Source organism: Excalfactoria chinensis, chromosome 1, assembly GCF_039878825.1.
Source record: "Excalfactoria chinensis isolate bCotChi1 chromosome 1, bCotChi1.hap2, whole genome shotgun sequence".
Taxonomy (NCBI): Eukaryota; Metazoa; Chordata; class Aves; order Galliformes; family Phasianidae; genus Excalfactoria; species Excalfactoria chinensis.
This window is the reverse complement of record NC_092825.1, coordinates 57,002,524-57,028,567: the sequence shown is the minus strand read 5'-3', so window position 1 is coordinate 57,028,567 and position 26,044 is coordinate 57,002,524. Positions and strand designations below refer to the sequence as shown.

At 48.6% G+C, this 26,044-nt stretch overlaps 1 protein-coding gene across 1 annotated transcript; it reads left to right on the top strand.

Annotated features, from left to right (window-relative positions):
- Window positions 1-1,760: 1,760 nt before the first annotated feature.
- LOC140247440 (sodium- and chloride-dependent GABA transporter 1-like) lies at window positions 1,761-20,975 on the top strand. The gene is made up of 14 exons (XM_072327132.1): window positions 1,761-1,995; window positions 6,074-6,205; window positions 6,512-6,612; window positions 8,183-8,292; window positions 8,646-8,778; window positions 9,980-10,114; window positions 10,541-10,644; window positions 10,954-11,078; window positions 11,889-12,001; window positions 16,356-16,487; window positions 17,179-17,281; window positions 17,697-17,797; window positions 18,553-18,720; window positions 20,871-20,975. Exons 1-14 carry the CDS (start codon window positions 1,761-1,763, stop codon window positions 20,973-20,975), a joined length of 1,797 nt encoding a protein of 598 aa, XP_072183233.1.
- The last annotated feature ends 5,069 nt before the right edge of the window (window positions 20,976-26,044 follow it).

Here is a 26,044-nt window from a genome sequence, read left to right as displayed (position 1 = left end):
TATATATATTAAGAGAACAGCTTACCTACTGGTTTTTGTCTCAGGAAAAAAAAACCCTCAAAATGGTTTTTGCTGAGCCTGATTTGTTATGTCTCCAGGCATAGCTAATTATCCCAACTTAGCCCAGCTCTGAATTCTTCCCAGGGGTTTTGGTGCTATTTCTTCTGTTTTGATTTATAAATTGTCTTTATTTTACTTTCCTCCTACATGCTCATATAATCTTTTTACTCCTTGCCTTACTGAGGAGCTGGGAGTTGGTGTGACAGTGCTGTTACGAAATGTAAGACGGAAAAAGAGATCCATTAGCCTTTGTGCTGGGTGTCCAGAAATGCTTTCTTCTGGCATCTGCATCATGGGCTATTTGAAACTGTCTCTTCTCCCCATGAGGCACCTGTGTGCTGTCACTTACTGCTGGGCTTACCTGCAACAACCCTTGGGCTAAAGGAGCCATGCATCTCCAGGCTGGCTTTGAAGCTCAAAGGGCTTTAGTTTTAGCCTTGATCCTACAGCTAGGAGTATTCTCTTGATGTAGCAGAATGAATTATAGTGGAATGAATTACAGTTATTTTCTTTGTAATTGGCAGTTTTCCTAACCTCCATGACAAATTCTGTAGAGTAAGGAAATCCATTTGCTGTAGCCATGGAGTAAACAGGAGGTGATGCTGTCATTTAGCTTGGGTTTGGGAGGGTGCCTCTGTTCAAAAAAATTTAGTAACTCACAAGCATCCTGCAGGGCAAATGGGTACTGTTTGCTTAATGAGGCTAGCAAGAATAAGAGGCTCAAGTAGGGCCAGTTTAAACTGCTAGGGCATGCCACCTCCTCATAGCATTGCTTTGTTTCTTGATATATCCACTTGACATTTATTTCTGATTTGTGCATCTGGGAATGTATTTGTGAACAGACTTCTCTGGCAGACTGCAGCACTGGTCACAGTGATGGCCCCTGGTGGAGGCTTAAATTCACATCTCTGGATAATGGCTTGAGACATGAGTGAGAGCCAAGACCTTACTGGCCCCAGGCCCATCTTCTGCACTGGCCAAGGGCAGGTGCTGAGGGGAGAGGATAGAGCCAGGAAAAATACAGAATCCTGGCTTGGTGGGATCTCAGTGGCTCACAGGCTGCCTATATCCATTCATATCCTTAGTGCAAGTGTTGCAAAAGCTATACAGATACCAGCCAGGTATGGGCAGCTGAGCCACACTGTTTCTCAGATGGGCCCATGGCTGGTGCCCTCAGTTTCAAGCCTGGATCAGGTAGATGTATCTCCTCTGCTGTGCTCTTCTCCACTGTCTCTTCAACATTCCAGATAAATGTCTCTGCTGGACTGCTCTGTGGGTAGCTCAGTTACTGCACTCACACATGAACACTGGTCCCAGAGCTTTTCACAGAGCAAGTGTTGAGATGAAGGGGAGATGAGAGGTGAAGCGTTTGCTATATGCTGGTAACAAACAGCTCTAAGCCCATTGTTAGCAGTCTGTGTGACCGTAGCTCTTCCCAAGGGCAGAATAACCCTACGTTTTACCTCTGGGGAAAGCAGGGAAACTACTCTACTGTGCATGAGTCTATCCAGTGAGTCCATTTCAGCCAAATGAGGCCCTACCCTGAACGTGAGACACTGACACAGGGTGATTTCTTTCTCTGCTTTCTCATCAGGAGGTTTGCCCAGCATTTCCAGTTTCATCTGAGTTTGACCAGGGCCAAGGCTGCCTTTTCTGCTCTCCCAGCCCCTGAGCAAGAGCAGCCATACGTCTGAGTCGCCATGGGCAAGATGGACAACCCCTCTGTGGAGCTGAGCTCTCCCTCCGAGGTGAAGCAGGCAGCCTTGGAAGAGCCGGAGCCCATCGCCCCCGAGGCTCCAAGCACCAAGAAAAAGAAGATCCCAGACAGGGGGTCTTGGAAGGGGAGGTTTGACTTCCTGCTGTCCTGTGTGGGCTATGCCATTGGGCTGGGCAACGTCTGGCGCTTTCCGTATCTCTGTGGCAAGAATGGAGGAGGTGAGTGTAGTAGAAATGCTAAGTCGTGGCTTGAAACAGTGATTCAGCACCTGATGGGAAGGCAGGGCCAACCCAGGGGAACTCAGGTACATGCAGTGCACCTGAATGACTGAAGGGGGTGGAGCCCCCTGTTTGAGGCCTTCCAAAGATAAGCAAACTTTCTTCCTTCATTTCTCTGCCTGTGGCTGCTGCATTTGGGCTTGTCCTCATTTGCTGCAGTCTGTGACTTTGCCTCCTCACTATTACTGATGTGTTTTCCATCATGTTATAGCATTGCAGTAAGAGAAACATACAGTGCCTTTGCTCACTTTCGAGTAGCACTGTACCCTGGACAGGCTCTGGATTGTGTAGGTCTGTGCAAGTGGCTAATGGGCAGATGGAAACAGTGCTGGGCTAGAAATCAAGAGAGCTAGAAGGCCAGCTCCCTCCCCAGCTTCAGACTTTCTGTATGAACTGGATCAAGTCATAAAACACACCCTTGTGCTTTTCTTTGTAAAATGATGCTGTTTCTTCGGTGTCATCACAAAGATGCTTTTGTAGGGGGGAATATGTGATGTTCTGACATCAACAAAGCAGACAGCGCTTCTCCCCCACATCTGCCTCTGTGTTTTATCCTACTAGTAAAATAACCTCCCCTTCCTCCTTAACATGCTACTTACCTCCTTGAGCTATTCCTCAGAGTTCCCCACAAGTCCAAATTCCTTCATCCCACCTTTCAGGCTGTAAGTATAATTTTATTGTCATGTCAGCCTTCTTGTGCTGGCGATTACTTTCCTCTTAGCTCTCCCCTTCCCAGAGTTCCCGTCATGGAATCATAGAATCATTAAGATTGGAAAAGATCATTAAGCATGAATGAATATTTCCACCATGCTGGAAAAAAAAACAACACTTTTCCAACACAAGGGTCATATTCATTCATGCGGCTCTGAGGGCCTCCTATTCATACTTAGTTTCTCCACACCTTTTCCTCTTCCCTCAAGTTTCATCTTCAAAACCTACTTCTTCTGTGGCTATCATGGCTGTTTCTCATCTCTTCAGCTCACCCATGCTGTCCCTCCCTGCCATTTTCAGAGCTTTGATGCAGGTTTCCTGAACTTATCCAGCCAGACTCCAGCACCCATACCTCGAGCCAGTACCCACATGTGCTCAGATTTAGCCCATCCTCTGCTCTGCGTTGGCTGCACAATATCAGACACACTGCATCCATGCTGCCTATCTCTTCACATTTAAAGGTGGGGATGGTGATACCTATAATTAGAGGAGAGATTTATTTGAGATAAATTCAATCCTATTTATAAAACCAGCTGAGATCCTAAGAGGGACTGTGCTGCGGAGGTGTGAAATGCTGTAATTAGTATTAGTAATGGCACAGGGGGTAATTTCTGACCTGGCAGCTGCAGGCACACCAAGGGACCAGCTGGCTGCCAGCAAAAAAGCTAGACAGGTGTAATAGGGGAACTAGTACCCCTGCTCTCATCCCTACCTCACATGCTGGGCTGTGCAGCTGGTGGCAGCCTACACCCCTTGTTCCCCTTACCCTGGCCTGCTCTGTCTGTTCCCACAGCCAGCAATAAGAAGCAGTGAGCATCTGATGCCTGTAAGGGACAGAAGTGACGCACACAAGCGTCACTGGCTGCCAGTGGGGAGCAGCAAAGAAGGGTCGTGCTGCATCTGATGGCAGCTCCTGGCACGGCCCCAGCGGAGCAGGCAGAGGGTGGGATGCTAATTTTAGCATCCCGCATGTGAACTGCACGGGGCGTGGGCTGTGGGCTGCTTCCATTACGCACAGGCCAATTGGACTGAATGGAAATACCGTGGCCTTGCTTACTGCCATCACATTGTATCAGCTCATGGCTCACTTGCTCTGCGTTGTAATCAGGAGTGTAGTTAGGGGATATTTGCCCCGGGTACTGCAGCCCTCCATGAGCACCATCCGTTGCACAGAGCAGGCATCACCCCCAAGAAATGCTTGACTCCCCACTGGCTCTGTGTGCTGATAGATGCATGTGCCCAGCAATGACTAACACTCAGCCCTGTGCTGCCCTTCTGATGTCAACAGGAATTTGCTAGACTCCAAGCTGACTCTAAATGTGCCTCAGAAAGTGCTAAAAATTGTCTATCAGATCCTGAGCTTGAATAACTTGAGAGGAACGTTGCTTTAAATAAGCATCACACACTTCTCATTTGCACTTTGAGATGCCAAGAAAAGGCACGTAGCAGCTTGCAATGCTCAGCTCCTTATCCGTGGGCAGTGTTTGCTGGTTTAAGACTGCTATACCTCACTGTTCAGTGTAAAAGCTGAAAACTGCAGAAGGATGTGAGGCCAGGCACACAGATTTTAGGTACTCAATTCTGAACCAATGTCACAGCTGGCAGTGCAGCTCTGGGTATGTTCATAGAGATTGCTGAGGGACCTGGCCCTCCAGGGCAGCACCACTACTGCTGATAACCCTCAGCTCAAGGCCATACTGCAGCCTGGCTGGTAGGTTTACCCCTGTTCCAGAGGACTTTTGGTTAAGTCAGGATAGATTACCTGGGTTTATGAGTTTTGGGTTTGTTGTGTTTTTGTTTTTCTTGATAGCCTAATAATACCTTTCACAAATCTTTTCTGGCTTGCTGTGGATGAAAAATGCAAATCCATCAGGGGAGTGGCCAGATTTCATTAGCTGCTTGCACGGAAGCCAGCCAAGCGCTGTGTCCTCACCAAGCTCAGTAGCATCCATGGCCTCTGGCTTCCTCACAAGCCCTGGGGCTGAACCTGGCCCATAGGCAGGATGCTGCATGGGCAGTCTCTCCAGCTGCTGCCCTCATAGCTGTTGGCTCTCCTTCGCCGGGCTGCTGTTGGAGGTGAGAGTCTGGGGTTGTATGCCAGCTTGCAATTCAAACTTATGGACACTGAACTGCAGGCCCACAGCATATTTTCTCCCCACCACCCACTGCCAGCTCCTCAGCACAGCAGCTCCCAGTGAGTCCCGTGCTGGGTTCTGGTACCTGCCTCTCCCAGCTGGGTTCATCCCCTGCTTGACACACAGGCGTCCTCAGCTGGGTGCCCCCAAGCCAGCAGCTGCCACAGCCTTGATGCTTTCCTACCCACAGAGAGCAGCTGGGGGAACTCGGCTGGGATCTGCAAGGCAGCTCTGCTGGCTGCCTCTATGCTTGCTTCCCCTCTAATACCTGGAGAAGAAGACTTGGGCTGACAGCTGGGCCCTCCGGATGGTGCAGACATCAGTGCTACCCTGTACCTGGCCAGCTGCTGCTGCACAAATAGAATATCTCCTCTTCCCCCTGCCAGGATCTTCTGCAAGACTTAGTTCTCCTCAGGGACAATGACAGACTCCAGCACATGCACCAGGCAGCTGGAAAATGAGCTCTGTGCCGAGTCCTGGAAGTCAAAGTGACCTGAACTCGTACGGCCTTTAAATCACATGGCGAGGCTTGTCTATTGTGTTGCTTCTTCTCATACTGGGGTGCAAGTAATCTTCCTGCTGGATGGCTATATTTCTAGTGACAAGAAGACTTCCATAGGGTCCATACTAATAATAAAGTCCATAGAAATAATGTTTTCACTGGTAACTTTAAGGATAAATCGTAGAGAAAGAGTGGGGAGGTATACAGGACTGTAGTAAGAGCAAATCAGGTTTTTGTCATAGATTCCCTAAAGGACTGAAACAGCTGTGAGCAGAGAAAGCAGTGCCAGTGCCAGATATTACTGTGTCCATTTTCTCAATGTGAAAGCACTTCTGTAAGTAAGACAGAACTTCAATGAGAGCAAGCTACCAGTGTCAGCACCTGAGTGTTTGGTTTTGTTGTCATATTGGATTTAGCAGCACCCAAGTATCTATCAAATAAGTGAGGCTGATTTCACTAGTTATGGTGTATGTATTTATGTTTATATGAAAGATAAATATCCACAGTGGTATGAACACAGAAGGGGAAGGCAGTGGTGATCTCAGTGGGAGACTTTCTGAACGCATCAAGCCCAGTTGCAAACAGTCAACTCTGAGCAAGTTTGCTCATTGTCACACGGGTGCTGATGGAGAAACAGGGAGCCGTCTGGTAACGCTGCTTCTTCTTTCAGGGGCTTTCCTCATTCCTTATTTCCTGACGCTGGTGTTTGCTGGGATCCCCCTCTTCCTGCTGGAAACTGCTCTTGGCCAGTACACCTCTGTGGGCGGACTGGGAGTCTGGAAATTAGCACCCATGTTTAAAGGTACTGTGCTGTAAGTTGGCAAAGGTGATGACGCACCTACAAAGAGCCTCCAATGGTTTGGGAAGCAAAGCCTTGGGGACTGAGGTGGGGAGCAACTTGGGCTTTTTGAACCCTGTCCTTAACCCTTAAAATCTGGGGAAGTGATCAGATCCTGCTTATAAGGAGCAATGTATCTGTGCCATGTGCCACATGGATAAATCACCTTGGTTTTTTTTTCTGGCTCTGCCACAAAGCTTTCTGTAATGTCTAGGATCTCACCAGGGCACTGAGACCTAGACTGATGCTGCTCTCTGTCTTCTTTCACAGGAGTGGGGCTGGCAGCTGTGGTTCTCTCCTTCTGGCTGAACATTTACTATATTGTCATCATCGCTTGGTCTCTCTACTATCTCTTCAACTCTTTCACTGCGGTGAGTCACATACTTCTATGGCATGGCATGGGCTGTGCAGTCCTTACTCTCTGCTTTCTGGGGAACAGTTTATCACACCATGAAGATGCATCTTAGGATGCAGCTTTGGTTTGTTCAGGTGCCACAGATCAGGTTGGTGACAGTGTTGTTGTCTCCACGAGCAGCTCCAGGTGTTGGCTCACAGCCTTTGCTTTCTCCAGAAAGATAATGAAAGTTGCCAGTTATAGAGCTTGGCTGCCTTCTGTTCTCTGCCCCTCCTAAATCTGTGTAGGGGTATTTTGAACCCAAACGGAACCCATCTTGCCTGCTGCAGCTTCTATCATCTGAGATCCAGAGGAAATAGAGCAGCAACAAAACGTCCCCATGCCCGCCCCTCCTAGAAGAGCTGTGCTGCATCTCTGACGTGCAAGACACTTGGTTGAAAGGCTGCTCTGTGGCTCTGCTTGAGCCGCTGCATTTCCTTCACAGCAGAATCACAGGATAGATGCAAATAGCTTAAGGGGGGGTAGGGGTGGGGGGGTGGCACTGGAGCATTCATTTCTGTCCCTCCACAGCCCTTCTGCAGAAAGTGTGCTCCTTGCAGGGTCTGATGCCACAGAGCACTTAAAACACAGATAATATCTTAAAAAGAGACTGTGTTCACATTTGGGCAGGAAAGGATGCAAACATTCTCAAAGACTTTGTCAAACTGGAGCCCAAGGCCTTATCAACAAAGGGAAATCATCCAGAATAGCTCTTCTGCATCCATCTACATGTCTTGGTCGTGCTTTCTCTGTGCTTGGGAAACAAGACTGCTGTGCAGGGATGTATCTGAGCTGCTTATGCATGGCATGATGGGGCACAGCCAAGCTGCCTGTGTTCTCATACAGCCCGTGATGCTGAGGCCTCATTGCTTGCAGCTCCAGAGCTGACTGTGTTCAATCTGCAGCACTGCACTGTTACCGTGATGTTAGCCACAGCATAAAAACATCCAGGAACTCCTCTGTAATGCTTAAAATCAGGGGAGGAGATGACCTGAAATAGCTACAGTGCTTTATATTTACTCCCAAGCTTATGTTGCAATAGTTCGTTCATATAGACAGAATTTTAGCCTCCAATTTGCAATACTACATTGCTCTTCACATGTTGGGGCTTGGTATGAGTGGGAGATAAGGAATAAATCAGTGTTTGTTCTTTGTGTAGAAAACTCCAACCACTTGTTTTGTGAAACTAGCCAAAAGCCACAGTGATAATAAACACAATATCCCTTGGTAGCTATTTTAATTAGTAGCTATTAATTACCAACAGTTAATTGGAAATAGCTTACTATCCAGGGAATTGCTACATTTTATTAGAGCTATGACATTGCCCTAATCATGTTCTTGATATAATTTCCTGGAAAAGTCTGCTTCATGCTTTATTATTATTTTGGAAAACCATTTTATGCCTTTTGCTGCAAGGCTTCTGCCTATCCAGATGAGCTGCCCACCCCCTTTGCAAAAAAAAACCAAACCCTGTGTCTGTAGTTTAAAAAGAAGACAGGTTTCACTCCTTGCTGGAGACGTGATGTTAATGACAGCCATGTCCCCAGGACCTACCGTGGCAGAGCTGTGGGAACACCTGGAATACTGAGCGCTGCTTCTCCAACTACTCCCTTGATGACACCACCAACCTCACCAGCGCTGTCACCGAGTTCTGGGAGTACGTCACAGCCTGCCTACACCAGGTTTCTCCCCACTGCAGCCATCCCGCCTGTCCATTGGGGCTGCTGCCCTCCCTATCAAATCCTGACCTTGGAAAACTGTCTGCTAGCAGGGGTGGGCATAGGATGGGGAGCACTGTGCAGTTGCATGTCAGATGAATGGAGAATAATGGCCTCGCTGCATCTGTCCTCCTTCCCTTAGCCCCTCACCACGTACCACAGGTCCTCTAGGTCTTGTGGGCTCTTGTGCATGTCTGCATCTGTCCCTTCACTCTCCAGCCACCACTGAGATCTCCAATCATTATACCCCCAGGGGTCAGACTTCCCTTTAACACAACCTCTCCCACCCCAGGAGGAACATGCACCAGATGTCCGGGGGCCTGGGTGAGCCTGGCTCCATCCGCTGGCCCCTGGCTGGCACACTGGCCCTGGCCTGGCTGTTGGTCTACTTCTCCATCTGGAAGGGTGTGGAGTGGACAGGCAAGGTATGGTGTGAGGAATGGGTGGTTCGATGCTGTCAAAATGTCCTCCAGACTCAATTTAGTCTGAGTGTCTGTAACTAACGTTATGGTGCTTCAAGGCTGAATTGCAGTAGATGCTATTAAATTCTTGACATTTACCTTGCACGGCTGTAAAAATTGCTACTATGTTCACAATAACTTTCAGTCTAAGCATAGAGAATAATTCTTCCCCACAAAGTCGCAGGTCCATGTTCTTGGTCTCTCCGAAGATCTGGGGAAGAGATTTCCAGAGACGACTTACATTAACCCACATCAGGAGAGTTCTCTAACATGATGAGGTCTATTCTGGGCTCCTCCCTACGAAAACAGTGTCTCTTGAAATGCTGTGGGTTGCAAAGCACTCACCATCTCTTTAGAATTTTTTTCTGCTACCCTTTAGATATTGGTGAGATACCTATGGATCAGAAGCATATGATTATTCACTGTGTAGCATTTCAGACCAGCACAGTTGAGAGGCAATTGCTTAGTTTATTGAAATGGCAATGCTGAAAAACTGAGGTGTGTTATTTAGAGCGCAGCATGATGTTAGAGGGACAGCATTATGAAAGGAATAATCTACAGCGAAGATCAGAAAGAAGCACTTCAGAGGGAGGTCACTTCAACTGCTTACAGCCCTAGGGGTTCTCAGGTGGTGTTTTGCTACACAGTCATAGCAAAGGCCCAGTGACTGCCATTACCCGTTGAGTGATAGCACACGCTTGCAATTCTCTGAAGAGTTGGAGTCAAGAGAGCTAATGTTTCTTGATGCATTGGACTAGTGGAACGCTGGCTTTAGCACTGCAAAATAAGGATGCGATGACTTAAAGGGATTACTTCTGTGGACTAAATTTATCCTTCTGCAATCCCCTTGTCTTTGGGCAATCCATCTAGAATTCTGCCTGCTGCTTTTGCTATTAGTGCATCCTTGCTTGTCTTTGGCAGAGAGAAACAGACAGAAATGTTACTTGCATAGGAGTGGGAGGTGGAAAACACAAGGAGGATATTGATCAATTTCTTCCCTTTGGGGGCTGTGCAGCCTGCTCTCTCCATGATTTCAGGCTCAGCCATGAGCAGAAGTGCTTTTGGACCTTATTCCCCCTCGAAGGAGGTGGGGAGCACACAGTGGCTGCAGTGCCACCATGGACAGGAACTACTAAGTGTATCTTTCCCATGGTGTCTCTTGTAGGTGGTGTATTTCTCAGCCACCTACCCCTACTTCATGCTGTTCATCCTCTTCTTTCGGGGAGTCACACTGCCTGGGGCCAAGGAGGGCATCCTCTTCTACCTCACACCTGACTTCAAGAAGCTCTCTGACTCCGAGGTTGGTTGCCTGGCTTTAGCTGTCCTGCTGGTAGTCCTGACACCCGGCTATCTCCACATCAGTGTTTCCTTTAATATTTGAAGAGAGGACTAATACTGAAAAGAAATATCTCCCCACTCAGGTGGTCATTACCCTCACAGCTTGAGACAAAATTCAGGTTGCTTATGGGTGGAAAGCCATGAAGCGTCTCTGTTGTAATCAGGTGATATTGTCCACGAGGGATGAGAAATTACCTCAGCAAAGAAACCTCCCCTCTGGGTTGGGAATGCCTCATGGCTGAGCCCCCAGTCCTGTAGCCCACATTGAACCTTTGTCACCAGTCCCTGCAGGGAGGGAGAGATAGACTAGACAGGGTAATGGTGAGCTGAGTTCACCAAACTGACTGCGTGGTGGAGTACAGACACAAAGTGTGCTCCTTTTCTTCAGGTCTGGATGGATGCAGCCACACAGATCTTCTTCTCCTATGGCCTGGGGCTGGGGTCCCTGATTGCACTGGGGAGCTACAACACTTTTCACAACAACGTCTACAGGTCTGTTGGGCTTTCCTGGCTCTGTTGGGTTTTTGTGGTGGGAGCAGCAGAGAATCACGCATTGTGACCAAAATCACGTGGCCAGCAGAGCCCCCCTCTGCTACTGCCCTGAATGCTTGCACGGATAGAGGCATCACAGCAAGTCTGGGTGCCTGGCCTTTGCTGTCCCCCTCTGTCACTAAGCAGCTAAGGGGTGCGCTGCCACCTCCCTAGTAGGGAAGACTTAGTCTTCTCTTTGCCCACCCTTTGTTCCTCATCTATTTGGTAGGGATTTGAAAGTGGCTTCTTTACTTCCTTTCTCTCTTTCAGAGACTCCATCATTGTCTGCTGTATAAACTCCACCACAAGCATATTTGCTGGATTTGTTATTTTCTCTATCGTTGGCTTCATGTCACACATCACAAAGAAGTCGATTTCAGAACTGGCCTCCTCAGGTGAGCAAATATGGCAGCAGTGCCAGTAAGACCCAGAATGTCTTTTCTTTCCCTGATCCCCCAGCATCACCTCTTAAGGTTTGTATCTCTCTGCATTGTTATTCAGGAGTTGTCCTTGAGTTACAGTGCAGGAGTCAGATCTTAGTATTTTCCTGGGAAACCTTTATATGTTGTGCATATGTAAAGGGCCAGATTCTCTGGCTCTGGTACAATGATAGTTTGTGTATCGGTGTAGCCAGTGTCCCTCCACACACTTGAAGATTCACCACGGGAAGTTTCCAGGAGTCACCCAAAATAGCAAACCCAGTTACAAATGCAACAGCAGCCTTTTTAGAGCAATTTGTCCATGAGTGTGGGATGCTTCCAGGCCTTTTCTCTTCATGACCAAGCACACAGTCATCTTTGTATGCCTTCTGCCCAAGACCAGTCTGAAGCACCAGACTATTCACTGCGCACCAATTCCTGCTGCATGGAGCATTCCTGCCTCCTTTTAATGTCCACCTACTTTCAGTGGTGAGGTTTTACGAGCTTTAGCTGCAGTGAAATATTTTGTTTGCTTTCTGGAAATAACAGTGATTTGATGACTTTTGCTGGCAGGAGGAGAAAAGGCAAAGCATGTCTCCAGTCACTGCTGCCTCCCATCCCGCCCCTGTGCACCCACCATGGTTAGTGTGTCATGGGTAACATCTCTTGTACTAACTTCTGCAGTTTCTGCCTGCCATCACTGTTCCTGTTCACCATTGCACATCACTATGACTTTCCACCAAATACTATATAAATGTGGATTTGTCTCTTGTTTCACTTCTACAGGCCCTGGACTGGCTTTTCTTGCCTACCCACAGGTCGTCACCCAGCTACCCCTGTCTCCGCTCTGGTCGATCCTCTTCTTCTCTATGCTGATGATGCTGGGCCTGGATAGTCAGGTGAGACATCCTACAGACAAAGTGGGGTAACATACAAAGATATTTTTCAACCTCGCAGTGGGGTGGTATCTGACCAGTCAGCCTTATGAGAAGATCACCGCTTCCCTGCAGAAGGATCTTTGGAAAGCTGTTCTCCATTCAGAACAGTTTGGGGCCCCCAGAGAAGTGTTAGTGCTGCTGCATGGATGCAGTGTGTCCTAATCTTGCTGGATGGCTCTGGCAATTGAGCTGCCCAGTAGTAGCACACAAGCTCTAAATGGAACTAGTGGGAAATAAGACCTGCCAAAATGCTTTGGGGCAGGGAAAATGAGAGAAAGGAAAATATATATATATTTCAAGCAATTACTTTGGTTTTTTTGTCTGTTTGTTTTTCCCAGTAAGATGTTAGCTGTTTTTCTAGAAATAGGAATGTGAAATAAGGGAAATCAGTATTAACTGCTACATTTTGTGTCTACATAATAAGAGTTTGTGGACACCGCAATCATTGGTATTTTGTGAGAAGCTAATTTGGGATGCTTTGGATTTTCTAAGGTGTCATGGTGCACCTTCACCAACCCGCATTTCCTGTGAGGCACAGTAAGAGAATGCCATTACTTTGGCTTAGTGTTGCAGACTGGAGTAGAAAGTTCCCAGCATATACCAGCCTCCCATCAGACCATATCGCTACCTTGGCACTGTCAGGTTGCACTGAGAAAAGCAGCAATGCAGCATCTAAAGCAGTGGGAACAGTGGTTTGGTGCAGTGTTTTGGCACTGTTTTTAATAACTAGCGTAGTCCTGAGCAGAGGTGAAGTGCTCTGCTGTTTGAGCTCCTGGGCTGGCTTCACAGAGAGCAGGTGGAAAGAAACCAGAGGAAGGAACTCGGGAAAGTCTTGTAAAACAAAATAGTATGGGCTCTGTATATTATTATTATTATTATTATTATTATTATTATTATTATTATTATTATTATTATTATTATTATTATTATTAACAAGTGATGATATGCTTTTAATCTGATAATTTAGCATAAATGTAGCTACCCGGTGGGGCAGCCCCTCTGGAGCAGAGGGTCCAACCAAAGGCTCCTTCAAAAGTGTGTGCTTGGTCTGTTGCATCCTTTCCTGTGGCAGCACAGTCACTCCTTGCAAAGCCTTAGAACAAAATGGACTCTCTCCTGTGTTACACACAGCCTTCATAAACCCAAATCTAATTCCTGATCAGACTCAGGCATATCCTTGACCTGTCATACCTGGTTTCCACGAAAAATACAATCAACCATACCTGCTTTTCAGTTACAGCACGCTCCCACAGAAGCACATCCTGGAGCTTTCAGCTGCATTACCACAGACATTATTTGGCAAATAATTTCAAATAATGACTGAACGTTTCAAAAGAAGCTCCATTTGCAGAAAAAAAATATAATAATAATAAATAAAATAACACCCGCTCTCCATGGATTATTCACTCAGCTCCAGTAAATAGTTTGAGACATGACAATAAGCCCTCCAAGCACTGTGTTGAATTTATTTGCTGCATTTGCTTCTCAAATACCACTTGATATTCTCCAGGTCCCTCCGCCAACCGGTCTCGGAGGGCGGGCGGTCTGTGGGGGGCTATTGCTGCCTGGAGGAGGAGCGGGGGAAGGAGGCACCAAATGGAAAGCAAGCTTTTAAAGAAGGGCAGATAAATAGATGGGAAGGAAGTTTCTGCATGCATGGTGGCACTCTGAGTCAATCACACGATTTACAGAATGGCAGCTTAGGTGTATAAAACAACGCACACACAAGAGCTGCAATTACACATGCGTTTTGAAGTATCCATTTTAAAAAGAAGGACAGTTTTGATATGTGCTTGTTTTAAATACTGTTTGTGGCACTTGCAGATGAAGAACAGCTGCTTTCATTAGGGCACAGCAGGGACCCTCGCTGCCCTCCAGGCATGGGGCCAGAGGGGTATGGGAGCCCAGACAGCAAGAGAAGGTCCCTTGCTGAGGTCTGTGTTTGCAGATGAGACCCATTCCCTGCACTGCACTCAGCAGTGCAGCTCCTTCTGCCTCTCTGCCATCACGCTCATCTCCTCTGCAGTGCCTTGAATGCGAGCAGTGACCTACATTGATATATGCACCTCCCTCCTATGCCCCCACTTGCTGCTCATGGTCCTTAATGTTTGCTCTGCCTCTGATCCACTCTGGCTTTAGCTCTCTTGCGTCTAGACCCTCTTGCATAACATGCTAATGCTTTCTTTTAACCTACCAGTTTCCAGGTCAGGCGTTTTTTCTCCCCAAGGGAGCTGGCAAGCCTTGTGACTACAAGCCTGCATCTGTCCTTTGCGAGACCTCCTCTTGCAGGTTATTCATCAGGATTTGTGGCTGAGAGCAGTGAAACCAAATCTGCATATCTGGCAGCTGTGGTTAACTTGCTCTTAGGTCCTGGTCCTGATCCTGCTCAGGTCAGGAATCACCTTCTGGTTAGTATGGCCAAAGAAGAATAACACACCCCTGGCACTGTGAGGATGGGCAAGAGACTGCCAACTCCAGGTCATTCAACCCAGAAGTTCGTGATGGTGATTAAGCACCAAGAAGGGAAAAAGAGAGAAATGACTGGAAGTAAAACCTTTAGGAGAAAAATGTTATCGTGGCCCAAAAATCAGAGGCTCTTCTTACTCCCAAAAGCAGCACGCTTTCACCCAGCTGCCTGCTTATCCTGGGGAGTGCCAAAGGTTAGGTATGTGGGCTAGGAAAGTAAGACCCTGGGCCACACATGGACTTGCAGTCTCAAGGCTGTATGTAGAGTCCCTCTAGCCCCTGTAGCTGCATCACCTCTGCAGCCTGAGGCTGACAGGAGGTCATTTCCAATGAACGGTATGAAGTTCTGTTTTAGGGCTAGAAAAACCAGTATGGCACTGCTTGGTTCCCCGTTCTACCCATTACATGCTGGAGGCCCCTTATGCCCTCCCAGCCCTTGTCCCTCCCTGACTTGCCCAGTACCTGGTGCTAGCCGTGCATCCATGCAGAAGGAATAGCTTTGGACATGGTTGGTTTTGTCATGCTGGTGCTTCACACAGTGGTGCCAGCTCTGTCCTGACTCTTGTAGACAGTGAGCTGAGTGGGACGGGGTGAAGAGCTTGCTGACAATGAGTATAAAGACAGATTAACCCATGCTCTAATGGCAAGGGATGCTTTAATAGCACTTGTGTCCGACATAAAAGGCTGAACTCATTACAAATTCTAAACAAAGCAACTGAGCTTGGGCTCTCTGGGATGCAGCTTTCCACAATGCAGCATGTGGAGATAAAACCCCAGGCAGGAATATTACTCTTTGCCTCTCTCTGTACCCTACAAGCCAAAGGGATGTGAGCTCCTCTACCATCCCTGCCTAGTCTAGGGACTCTGTAGTCTCTGTACCTCTACCTTCACCTCTATTGATTGTTTTCTTTCTTCTTGTCTCAAATCTGAATCTAAAAATGCCCCCACTTTCTACAGCATTCTCCTGGGGGACAGAGAAGTCCCCAACATCCATCTTCGCTGCCATTGCACTGGTTTGTATGTTCACAGAGGGTGACTGGGGAAAACAGGGGCTGCTCTCATCAACTTCCCAGTGGTTTTCCTATGGGCAAGATGTGCTCTCTGAGAGCTGTACATTACCTGTGGTTCCTAGGAGTGAGACCTGAAAGTGAATCTCATAATTTAAGAGGAAATAGGAGAGAAGGATGCGCTACACACATACACAACTTGCTATAGGGCAGATCGTGGCACAGACAGCATTAACTCACTGTGCCTAGTACAGCACAGCTCTAGGAAGACCACGTGCTGTGAGGATGGCCTTTTAATGTACTACATGCATTTTAATGCAGTGCTTGAATAAATGGAAATAAACACAAGGAGCAGGTAGTCAGCGATGTTGTTGTTATGTACTTGCATGTGGGACTGGACAGTGGGTGATACAGCAACATAATGAGTGCTTTAGATTGCTGAAAAGCACAAGCTCTGCTGCAATATGCTGAGAAGAGCACACCCGGGAATGGATGAGTACATGTGCCAGAAGCAGAGCTGTTGCGGCGATGGAGAGGCTGGCAGAGCTGTGGAGCAGGGCAGCAGTGGGGTGGCCCTCGAGAGTCTGAGTGGAGGGAAAGGTGGAGATGTAGCTCAACTAATTTTAGGCATCATCTAAGCTCAGTGTTTTTAATTCCCTGTATAATCAGTGAAGAGAGAGAGGTACTTTCAGTATGTGATTCAGGCCAGCTCTGTGCAGAGCCTTCTTTTCTATTGTCTACAGAGGCAATGAGGCTGTCAGCACTGGGGTTAAATGTAGGTTGGGTTGATGTCAGGCTAAGACATTCACAGATGTTTCCTTGGTGTGTGTGTTTTGCTGCAGTTCTGCACCGTGGAGGGGTTTGTTACTGCCCTGATGGATGAATATCCTCATATCCTGAGAGCCAGGAAGAAGATCTTCATTGCGATAGTCTGTTTCATCTCTTATCTCATTGGATTCTCCAATATCACCCAGGTACAGAGCCATGTTTGTATGTCCATTCCTGGCATCTGTCCAGTCACCCATGCATTTCGCAGTAGCACTGAAGGCTTGAGGAGAAGTGCCAGCACCTGTAGGAGCCATCCCAATTCTGGACATATGGGCTTATCACTGCTGTCACATCTCAAGTGATGCCTCCATAGTTGCTGCAGCCATCCTGTAGTCAGCCTGGTGTGTTCTCTTGCTATTTGCAATAAGGGCTCAGGCCAGCAAAGCTCATGCTGAAGGAACACCTGGTGCAGAGGGTTAAGATAACAAAAAGACCAGTCTCTTGGAGCCCTCTGGGGCTGAATCCAAGGCTTATGTGTGTGAATATAGGACTGAGTGGTCTGTAGGTTTGTGAGGAGCAAAGCAGCAAAACTGGTTGGGGCAGAGTGCACTAAATTAGGTGACTCCAACTAAAACAGGGGTAAGTAAGATAGCCTCATAAATCCTTGCTTTCTCTACTTACCGTTGGCCATACCCAAACAAGCTGGCTAATTGCCTTCCACACCAGTTTTTCTGCTGGGAACCCAATTCCAGTGGAAACATTGCAGCGCCTGCTCTCCTGTCTGGAGAAATTAACATTAGAGCCAGCAGATGTAGATAGCAGCAATTCAAGCAGCTGGCTGATATTGTCAAACATAATCCATAACTAAACTCCTTGACTCTGGCTTTGTCTCCTCAGGGTGGCATTTATGTCTTCAAGCTGTTTGATTACTACTCAGCCAGTGGCATGTGTCTTCTCTTTCTTGTCTTCTTTGAGACCATCTCAATTTCTTGGTGTTATGGTAAGCAAAAAAAAGGACCTTGTTTCTTTCTTATCTCCACGGGCAAAGTGAGATTTTTCAAAAGCATCCAACAGTGAAGGCAAGAAAAGATTTGCAACTGAAAATAGCTGAGGTTGATAACTCCAGAAAAGCAGGAGCAGGAAGCTGTCGTCTCACTTCTCCAGGCCACCACAAAAACCTGTGCACTAACTAGCAGGTGCCTACGGGCCTGCCTTCAGGTTCCTCCTGAGACACCAAGAACGTGCAAAATGACCCTGTGTTTGTGTCCCCATCCCTGGGCCCTCCAGATAACAGCTCTGACACCACAGCATTGTCACCTTCTTGCTGTGGCTGGCCTTTGCTTTGTCATGAGGAGATATGAAGCCCAGGAGCACCGAGATGGGATACTCTTCTCAATGGCCTTTTCTTCTTCTAGGTGTGAACAGATTTTACAGGAACATCGAAGAAATGATTGGCTACAAACCCTGCATCTGGTGGAAAATCTGCTGGGCATTTTTCACTCCTCTTGTCTGCCTGGTAAGAACAGAAGGATTCTATCTGCCAGAGCGGATCCAGAAGGGCCTCTTAGATTGGAAAGTTTGTAGGGGATACCCTCCATTTTCAGTCCACTGTCGGTCTGTCCATAAGTGCCAGGTACCTGGGATGGGCAAAGTACCTGCTGGAAACAGTGCATAAGAAAGTCTCCAGAGTTAATTATTTAATCTAAGTGATGCTTTCAATTCTTCTATCTGAGATTTCAAGAGACAAAAAAACCATTTACTTTCTAAAAGCTGTTATTGGTAGAAGAGAACATTCTCAGCCACTGTGGCTCCTGCTCTGGTGCCTAATAGGCTTGTCAGAGCAAAAGACACCAGCAAATACAGTACAGCTGATGGTGGAGCAATTTTGCTTTTGCCGGTTCTCACATTTCCAGCAGCGGCAGTACAAAGAATGGTGTGAGAACGGCAGTGATAGGAAGTCAAAGGTTCCTGAGGCCAGCTGTGAAGATGCTGTCAACTTGGTTAGGAACTGCTTGCAAGGGCACTGCTTGTCTGAGCAGTCTGGTGAAGAAGATCAAGGCTATTCTAGTTCCAGCTTTCAGCATAGGGTAATCAGGGGGGAAATGATAGAGAATTAAGAGACGATGGGCTGAATGCTCCTAAAATAATTCAAGGAGCTGTTGGATTGCTGTAGGACTGTTTGGCACTAAGAGGGTGATGAAGGAAAAAAATCAATGGATGTTCTCTAATTTTGCACATCCTCACTTGCGATGACTGGTGTTCTTTTCCAAGGGTGTGTTCTTATTCAGTGTGGTGGAAATGACCCCTCTGACACTGGGAAAATACATCTATCCTGCGTGGGGACAAGGAATTGGTTGGCTCATGGCGCTGTCCTCCATGGTACTGATCCCAGGATACATGCTGTACAGCTTCTTCACCTCAACAGGGACTCTCCGTCAGGTATGCATGGCTTCACCACTCCTCTTCTGTAGAGAAGAAATCTTTAAGCTTTTGTAACACAGAGAAATCTCAGTTCCCAGTGGTTGCTGGCTGTGAGCACAGCTACCTGGCAGCTCTCAGCAGAGAGATGAGCATCCTCCAAGCATGAAGCTTGAGATAACTCAGGGCTAAAACCTGCTAGTGATGGAGACAGCGTCGTTTGACGTATGCTTTGCAAACAGCAGTCAGGGTATGAGGGGGATAAGAAGCAAGGCAGAATTCTGCACAGAGCCCAAAATACCTACAACTCTTTGATCTTGCTTAAAATACATTTCTTATCCTTAATTTGAGTAAGGTTATATGCAGCAGTGAATCACGCATCTCTGTATGTCATACATGGTAATTGCTGTTGAGATCTTATTTACAGTGTTGATGTTCAATCTTGAGAGCGCTGTGCAAGAAGTCCCCATCTTGATGCTGTCTGCTGTGAGCTACAGGTGCGAGCCGTCACTGCAGGGGTGCTGCTGATTTATGACTTTCCCAGCCTGCCTTCAACAGCCAGCTGGCACCATCTAAACCCTGCCAGTTTACTTCATGGATGTCATATTTTGAGTAATGTTTAAGTCCAAAAGCTTTGGCTGGAGCTGCCGGGCTGAGATCAGCTTTGGGCCCACTGCTTCTGAGGTCAGGTTACAGGTGGATTTGACTTTCCTTCCTCCCAGCTCTCTATTTAGATGGGATCTGCTACAAGATCTGCCTGGGTCTGATGTCTCAGATGGGCTTTCACTTTCTGGTCTCTCATTTGAGTTCAGTTTCTGATTCTTGCTTTTTGTCTTGGGAGCAGCCTTGAGGTTCTGCAGCACTCGAACCTACATAATGTCAAGCCACTAGGGTGATGCTGGGTTGAGGGCCAGCTGCAGTTCTGCTAGGAAAGCCTTTCTCAGATGTCTAGAGGGCTTCTTAACCTCTCATAATATGAGCTGGAAAAGGGGGAAAAGGGAATTCTGGCAAGCAAACTGACAGGTTTCCAATCCTGTTCCCGTTAGGGATGTGACAACGTGTCTTGGCATCTGGGGGAGCCAAGCCAGCCCGTGGCCCTCCTGGAGTAGCTGCACTTCTGGCTGAGGGCTTCTGCTCCTGGTGCTCATAGATCCAGTGAGAAGCAGCAGATGGCAGCAGGAGGGAGGCAGGTTTTTGTGTATGTGCTTGCATGTGCCAGAGAGACGGAGAGAATTTTTGGCCTCTTCTACGCACAGATCCTGGATTAGTTTGTAATAGAGCTGAAGCTGGAGGGAAATTAGATGCCAATGCTGAATAAAGTGGTTTTGACAGACAGGGAAGATTACAAGTCATTTTGATCCTACTGAGCATGAATGTGAGGGGAAAAGAAAAGACCATGAATGGCAGAAGCAGCTCAGTGATCGTTTCAGGGAATTCACCCAGCAACAGCCACTTCAGCTGTGCTGGAGAGCTGGAGCTCGTTTCCCTTTGCTGCAAAGAGCTTCTTCCTGGCTTAGTGATGCCTATTCAGGTCGGGCTCTATCCTCCTCTGCCTTCTCTTTTGCAGCATCAGTCCCACTCCAGCAGACAAAGTGACTCATAAGCATTCATCACTCCCGATGCTCAGTCTGCACGCTTCCAGTAATGACTTGCCCCTCTGTACCTTCCTGGGTTCTGGCTTCATTTTACTGCTCTTTACAGTTTTCATTTGATCAGTTTAGGGCGGTGGGAATCACTGCTGGTGCAAAGGTTTGTGCAGGTGGACCGGTCTGATCCACATTAGAGTCACAGACCGTGACCTGTCAGCACGCTGCAATCAGGTAATGACATTTCACAGGAAACCCTAGCTGCAAAAATGGGGAAGCTTGGAAAATGGTTCTGCTCTGATGTCTGTGACATTACAGCTCTCCCTTCCTCCCGTTAGCAGCTGGCACTGCATGGTAGCTGTTTCCCTATGTTCTGAAGGTGATCCTTGCACTTCAGGTAGAAGTGCTCTGCACAGCACCAAAGCGGGGGGCTCACATGGCCTGGCAGCAGAAGCAGAGTGATGCTGCAAGGGCATCCCCTGCCATGTCATCATCCCCTCGCACTGACATTGGGGTCACCCCAAGGCTGGGGACCGGGGATCCCAGTCTTCAGCTGACACCCTCTCTCCCTTTGTTCCTGAGCAGCGTTTCCAGCAGATGACGCAGCCCCGGCAGGATGTGCAGGTGCAGAAGAATGGCCTCCAGCTGAAGACATCCCTGAATGGCAGGGGATCAGACGCTGCCGTCTAGGAGGAGAGCTGGAGCTCCTCGCCCTGCCCCGTAGCTGCCTACACCATGCCGTCCCTTCAGCCCCTCTGGCACAGCTCACTGTCCCCAGCTCTGCAGTGGTTTCACACGAGAAGAAGACCCAGCAGAGGAACTCTAGCACCTCTCTTCCCCCTGGCTGACCCTGCATCACATCACTGACTGTCTCCATCATGCAACACTCTGGCCCAGGCTCTCAGAGAAGAGCATCCTGTAGCCTCTCGACCAGAGGTGATGTTTCTAGAGAGCTTATACTGATGGTTCACTGTTTTTCTCTTCATCTTGCACTTCCATGTGATCCTACGCAGCACATCCCATAGCACGCAGCCATTCTTCATGCTTCACCCCAGAGACCCACCTGCCACCATATTCAAATCTCAGATGGTGATCAAGTGATGTAGCATAAAGCAGTGCTAGCAAATGCTTCATTGGAAGGGATATGGCAGATCAAGTGAGGAGCCCTGCATGTTGGTAGCAATAGGACATAGCCCAAACTGAAGAAAGGCATCAGGAGAAGATGCAACACTCTTAGGTACCATGTTTCAGCCCTGCACATCTCCAACCATTACCACCTACCCAGCAGGTTGGCCCCATGAGCCACTGCCAAGCACAGAAGACAGCCCTTCTCTCCTGGAGAGCTGTGCCCTTAGCAGCTCTGTGCAGCAGCCACACCTTTACCTGAATGTACAGGCTGGATCTGGTAAAGCTGAAAGCCAAACACTAAGAGCTGCAATCACAGTTCATCACAATTAATCTCAGCTAGTTACACAAGTATCATTCTCCCCTGTCCTGTAATTTTATGCACTATAGTGTAACTGAAAATTTGTATTCCACTTTCACCTGTGTTTATAAACTGGGCAATAAAGGAGCCCACCCTTCTCATATCCTTCGAGAGGGACATCTGTGCTGAGGGCAGTTCATAGAATCACAGAATCACTGCTGTCACTCTTTGATCTTTGCATGAACGGCCTTTACTACAAACCCTGCTTTCACCTGTGCATCTCAGTCACATCACCTCCCTCCCCTTAAATGTAGGCCAAGATTTTCACAAGTGGGTAATGGGCAAAAGAGTCGATGCTTGAGTGAGGCCCTAAAACTGTGAAAGATCTTGATTTTCTAAGAGCATTGGGGCAGCCCCAGCCTGAGGTAGAGGAAGCTGGAATCAGCAGTCCTTTTGGAAACTCTTGGCCAAGAGCTCCCTTGCACATGCAGGGCTTTACTCCTGGGCCAGCAGAGGTACTACCCTGCACTTGAGTTCTCAGTGTAACACTATTCAGTGAGAAATAGCCATCCATTCAGCTTCCTGCCCGTAAGTTTTTCTTTGGCTCTTGCTTTTGTCTTGATTCCTTTTGTCCTCCTGCCACATTTCTTCCAAACTTCTACCCACCCAGTGGAAATGAACTACTTCAACGAGCTTTGTCCTCCTTATTTTTTGCTGGTACTACCACCAAATTGCAGCTCTCCCTCCCTTCTCTTCCTTCTATTTCTATCTGTGTTCCCAGCCTAATTTCTCCGATCCTCTCATATGTCCTCCTTCCACCCCTGCCACTTTTCCCTGCCTGTCTGTGACTCAGCAGTGAGTTCACTCATCCCCCTTCCCTCAGCAGCCCAGTCCCTAAGGTCCCGTACCCATCCCAATATCACAATCACAACCTGTTCCAGCTGTCTTATTTCCCTCCATAGACCAGAATGAGCTGTGCCAAGCAATACTATTCCTTGGTATTACTACGAGAAGGCTCTCAAACCTTGTTCCAGCAGTTTCTGCAGAGCTGTGTCTGCTCTGAAAGGCTTTGTGGCCTTTCCTAATGTTGCACTATCCTACTTCCACCACAGACATTTGGATCTGCCAAGTCTGCTGTCTGTGACTGTGCAGGGAGGATCTCACCCTTTGCCAGCTCTGCCCTAGTGGCACTTCAGCCCTCTCACCTCCATCATACCCAGTCTTCCTGCTCAGTAGCAATGCAGGGATGGGGCAGGCTCCATCAGCTCACCCCACACCCCAGAAACGCCACCCATGTGCAGACACAATGAGGGAGTTAAATTCACTTAGTGACTTCTTGGCTGCAGGTTTCTGACACCAGCTGAAGAGCTTGTGACTCCTGTAGCCCCAGTCTCCTGCCCTCCTGCTGCCCCATGGCACTCAACACCTGCTGGTGCTTGGTAATCCACCCAAAACCTCTTAATTCTAAGGAGCTATTTAGGGAGCTGTGCTCAAAATCCCTTCAAAATCCTCTTTTTCCTGAGGGCTGCGAAAAAAAATGAATGCCTTTGCCCCCATGCCCTGTGCAGCAGCAGAAGGAGCTGTGGGTGATGTAGAAGGCCTTAGGATGGCTTTGATGCTGCTCGAGCACTACAACCCTGGAGATGCAGGATCGATCCTCCCCAGGACAGGGGAGCTCATCCTGCTGCCTCCCTCCAGTGTGCTCCAGCAGCTGGTCATGGATGTGTGAATGTGTGTGTAAGGTGTGCAATGCCACACAGACACTGGGTGGCACCACCAGGTTTTGGCCAGGCGACCACTGCTCGTAGTCTCTCCACTTGTCTATTAAACGATGCGTTGGACGCCGCCATGAAAATGATGCAAGGTCTGTTCCACTCCTGACACACCTTTCAGACCTTTGGGAACGGGAAGTGGAGATGGGAGACTTTGACTGATAGCTGAGAGATGGGGTCTCCCGTGGGGGCTGGCTGCCAGAACCCCTCTGCCTCCGTGGCCTGTACAGCAGCCCTTGGGTCAATCCCTGCCACTCCTTCCTGCCCTTTTTTCCCCTTCCTCTTCTCTGTTTGGCATCCCCTGGATCTCCTGTCTCACCTTCTCCCTTCAGGGAGAGGTATATGCATTTTAATAACTTTCCTCTTCTTTCTGCATCTCTAGCGGCACATTCAAGTGGTGCTTGTGCTTAGAGGTGCGGGCAGACTGCAGCATTCACACTGTCACAGCAGCACAGACATTGCCACCCTCGGCCCCCACCTGGCTTCACCCCACCCAGAGCAACCTCTGAGCTGGTGTCAGTCCCTGCCATGGCCCTGGAGACTGCATCTCGGTGGGGATGGGACAAGAGAAGGAGAGGGATGAGTGCTTTTGGTGGCAGGTGGGCACATCACCCTCCACCCCTGCCTGCCCTCTTGATGGCACCACCATACCCACAGCTGTGTCCCCTTCAGCACAAACACCTCTATGCATTTTGGTCCCGTAGGATGGAGAGAAAAGGAGCTGACATCTCTGTCCTGTCTGCACTTCTTGTCAATGAAGGGATTAGGAATTATAATCCCCGATTTGCATTTTAAAGCGGCTTTTCAGCTCTGCGTGGAGCCTCAGCCCAATGTCCCCGAGGAGCCCAGTGGCACAGACGCTGTAACAACCCCAACAGCCGCTGTCACAGCCACAGCCAGAGGTGTGTAGCTGCATGGTCCCCGTGGCCACATCTGCACCACTTGCCCCCAGTCCAATGGTCCTAGGCTCCAGCACAACTCCTGCTGCGGGGGCTTCTCTGCAGAGCAGAGCCCAGGGTCCTGTAGTGCCCGAGGGCCCCACGGCTGGAGCTGCTCCCAGGACACTGACTGCTAAATCACACCAGTCCCCACCATCCCGTGGCCCCCAGAGGCTCCCACTCCTTCCTGTAGCACCAGCCTTCTCCAAGCAGTGCATGCTCCCTTCCCTGCACTTTTCCCCTGGATCCTTCCTTCACCACATTGGCGGCAGAGCCGTGTGAAATGTTAGCAAACTGCTGTTTGCTTCTTTTCCTTGGCATCTCTACTGCCTTTCCCTCTGCTAATTGCTGCGGCAGTGCCTCTTCTAGGGCAGGCTGACAGATGGCCGAGGTTTATCTTTGAACAAGCCATTTAATAAGAGCTCCCGCTTTTCCCTTGCACATTTCTTCCCCAGCCACATGTCCTGGGCTGCTGCTCAGGCTGTCCTTTTCACTGGGGATGCCAGGAGATGTGGCAGAGGCTGAGGGCTGACGTCAGACCACAGGGGTCACCAGGCTGAAGAGCTGGGAGGCAGAGAGAAGCTGTGAGCCCCCACTGGCTCTTTGTGGCAATGTCCAAGAAAATGTGCTGATGATGAACTAAACTGGGAGGTTCTTAACCAGAGGGTGGTGGGCATGGAACAGGCCGCCCAGGGCAGTGGGCATGGCCTCAGCTGCCAGAGTTCCTGGAGTTCAAGGGGTGTTTGGACACTGCTCTCATAAAGAGGGTTTGGATTTTGGGTGTTGCTGTGTGGAGCCGGGAGCTGGACTTGATTGTTCTTATGGGTCCTTTCCAACTCAGGGGATTCTGTCAGGGATGAGTGGCAGCAGGATGGTGGACACAGGGAATGAGCATGGGGATGGGATGAGCAAGTGTGTGCAGAGCAGGCATTGCCTGAACCACATCTCCTTCTACTCCCTTCTGTTGGAATGAAGTTGGTACTGGTTGGGAGCATCTTCCCTCCGGAGCAGGAGGGCTGAGGGAGACAGAAGGGCTGGGGCACAGCATCACACACAGAATCACAGAATCACAGAATTATAGGGGTTGGAAGGGACCTCTAGAGATCATCGAGTCCAACCCCCCTGCCAAAGCAGGCTCCCTACACCATGTCGCACAGGTAGGCGTCCAGGCGGGTCTTGAATATCTCCAGAGAAGGAGACTCCACCACCCCCCTGGGCAGCCTGTTCCAGTGCTCCGTCACCCTCACCGTAAAGAAGTTCTTGCGCACATTCGTGCGGAACTTCCTATGCTGGAGTTTCAGCCCATAAACACACAACTCAAGGCCCCACTCCACATGCTTGAGAAGAAGCTCGAACAAAGGCAGAACCCACAGCTTTTAACTTCGGCTGCACTCAGTAGTTGCAAGAAAGATGCTCCAAGACCATCCCAAGTGTGATAGAGCTCCTGAATTGAGTGGCATATGCTGATCAGCTCTGAATGCACCAGGGCTATGCGATTTGTATACTATGTAGACTATATAGCTATAACTGTACTGATGCACTATGACAGTTGTGGTGTATGCTTTTTGGGTTGTAAACTCTTTGTATTGGCACTGACTATGTGTGCCTATACACTATCCACGG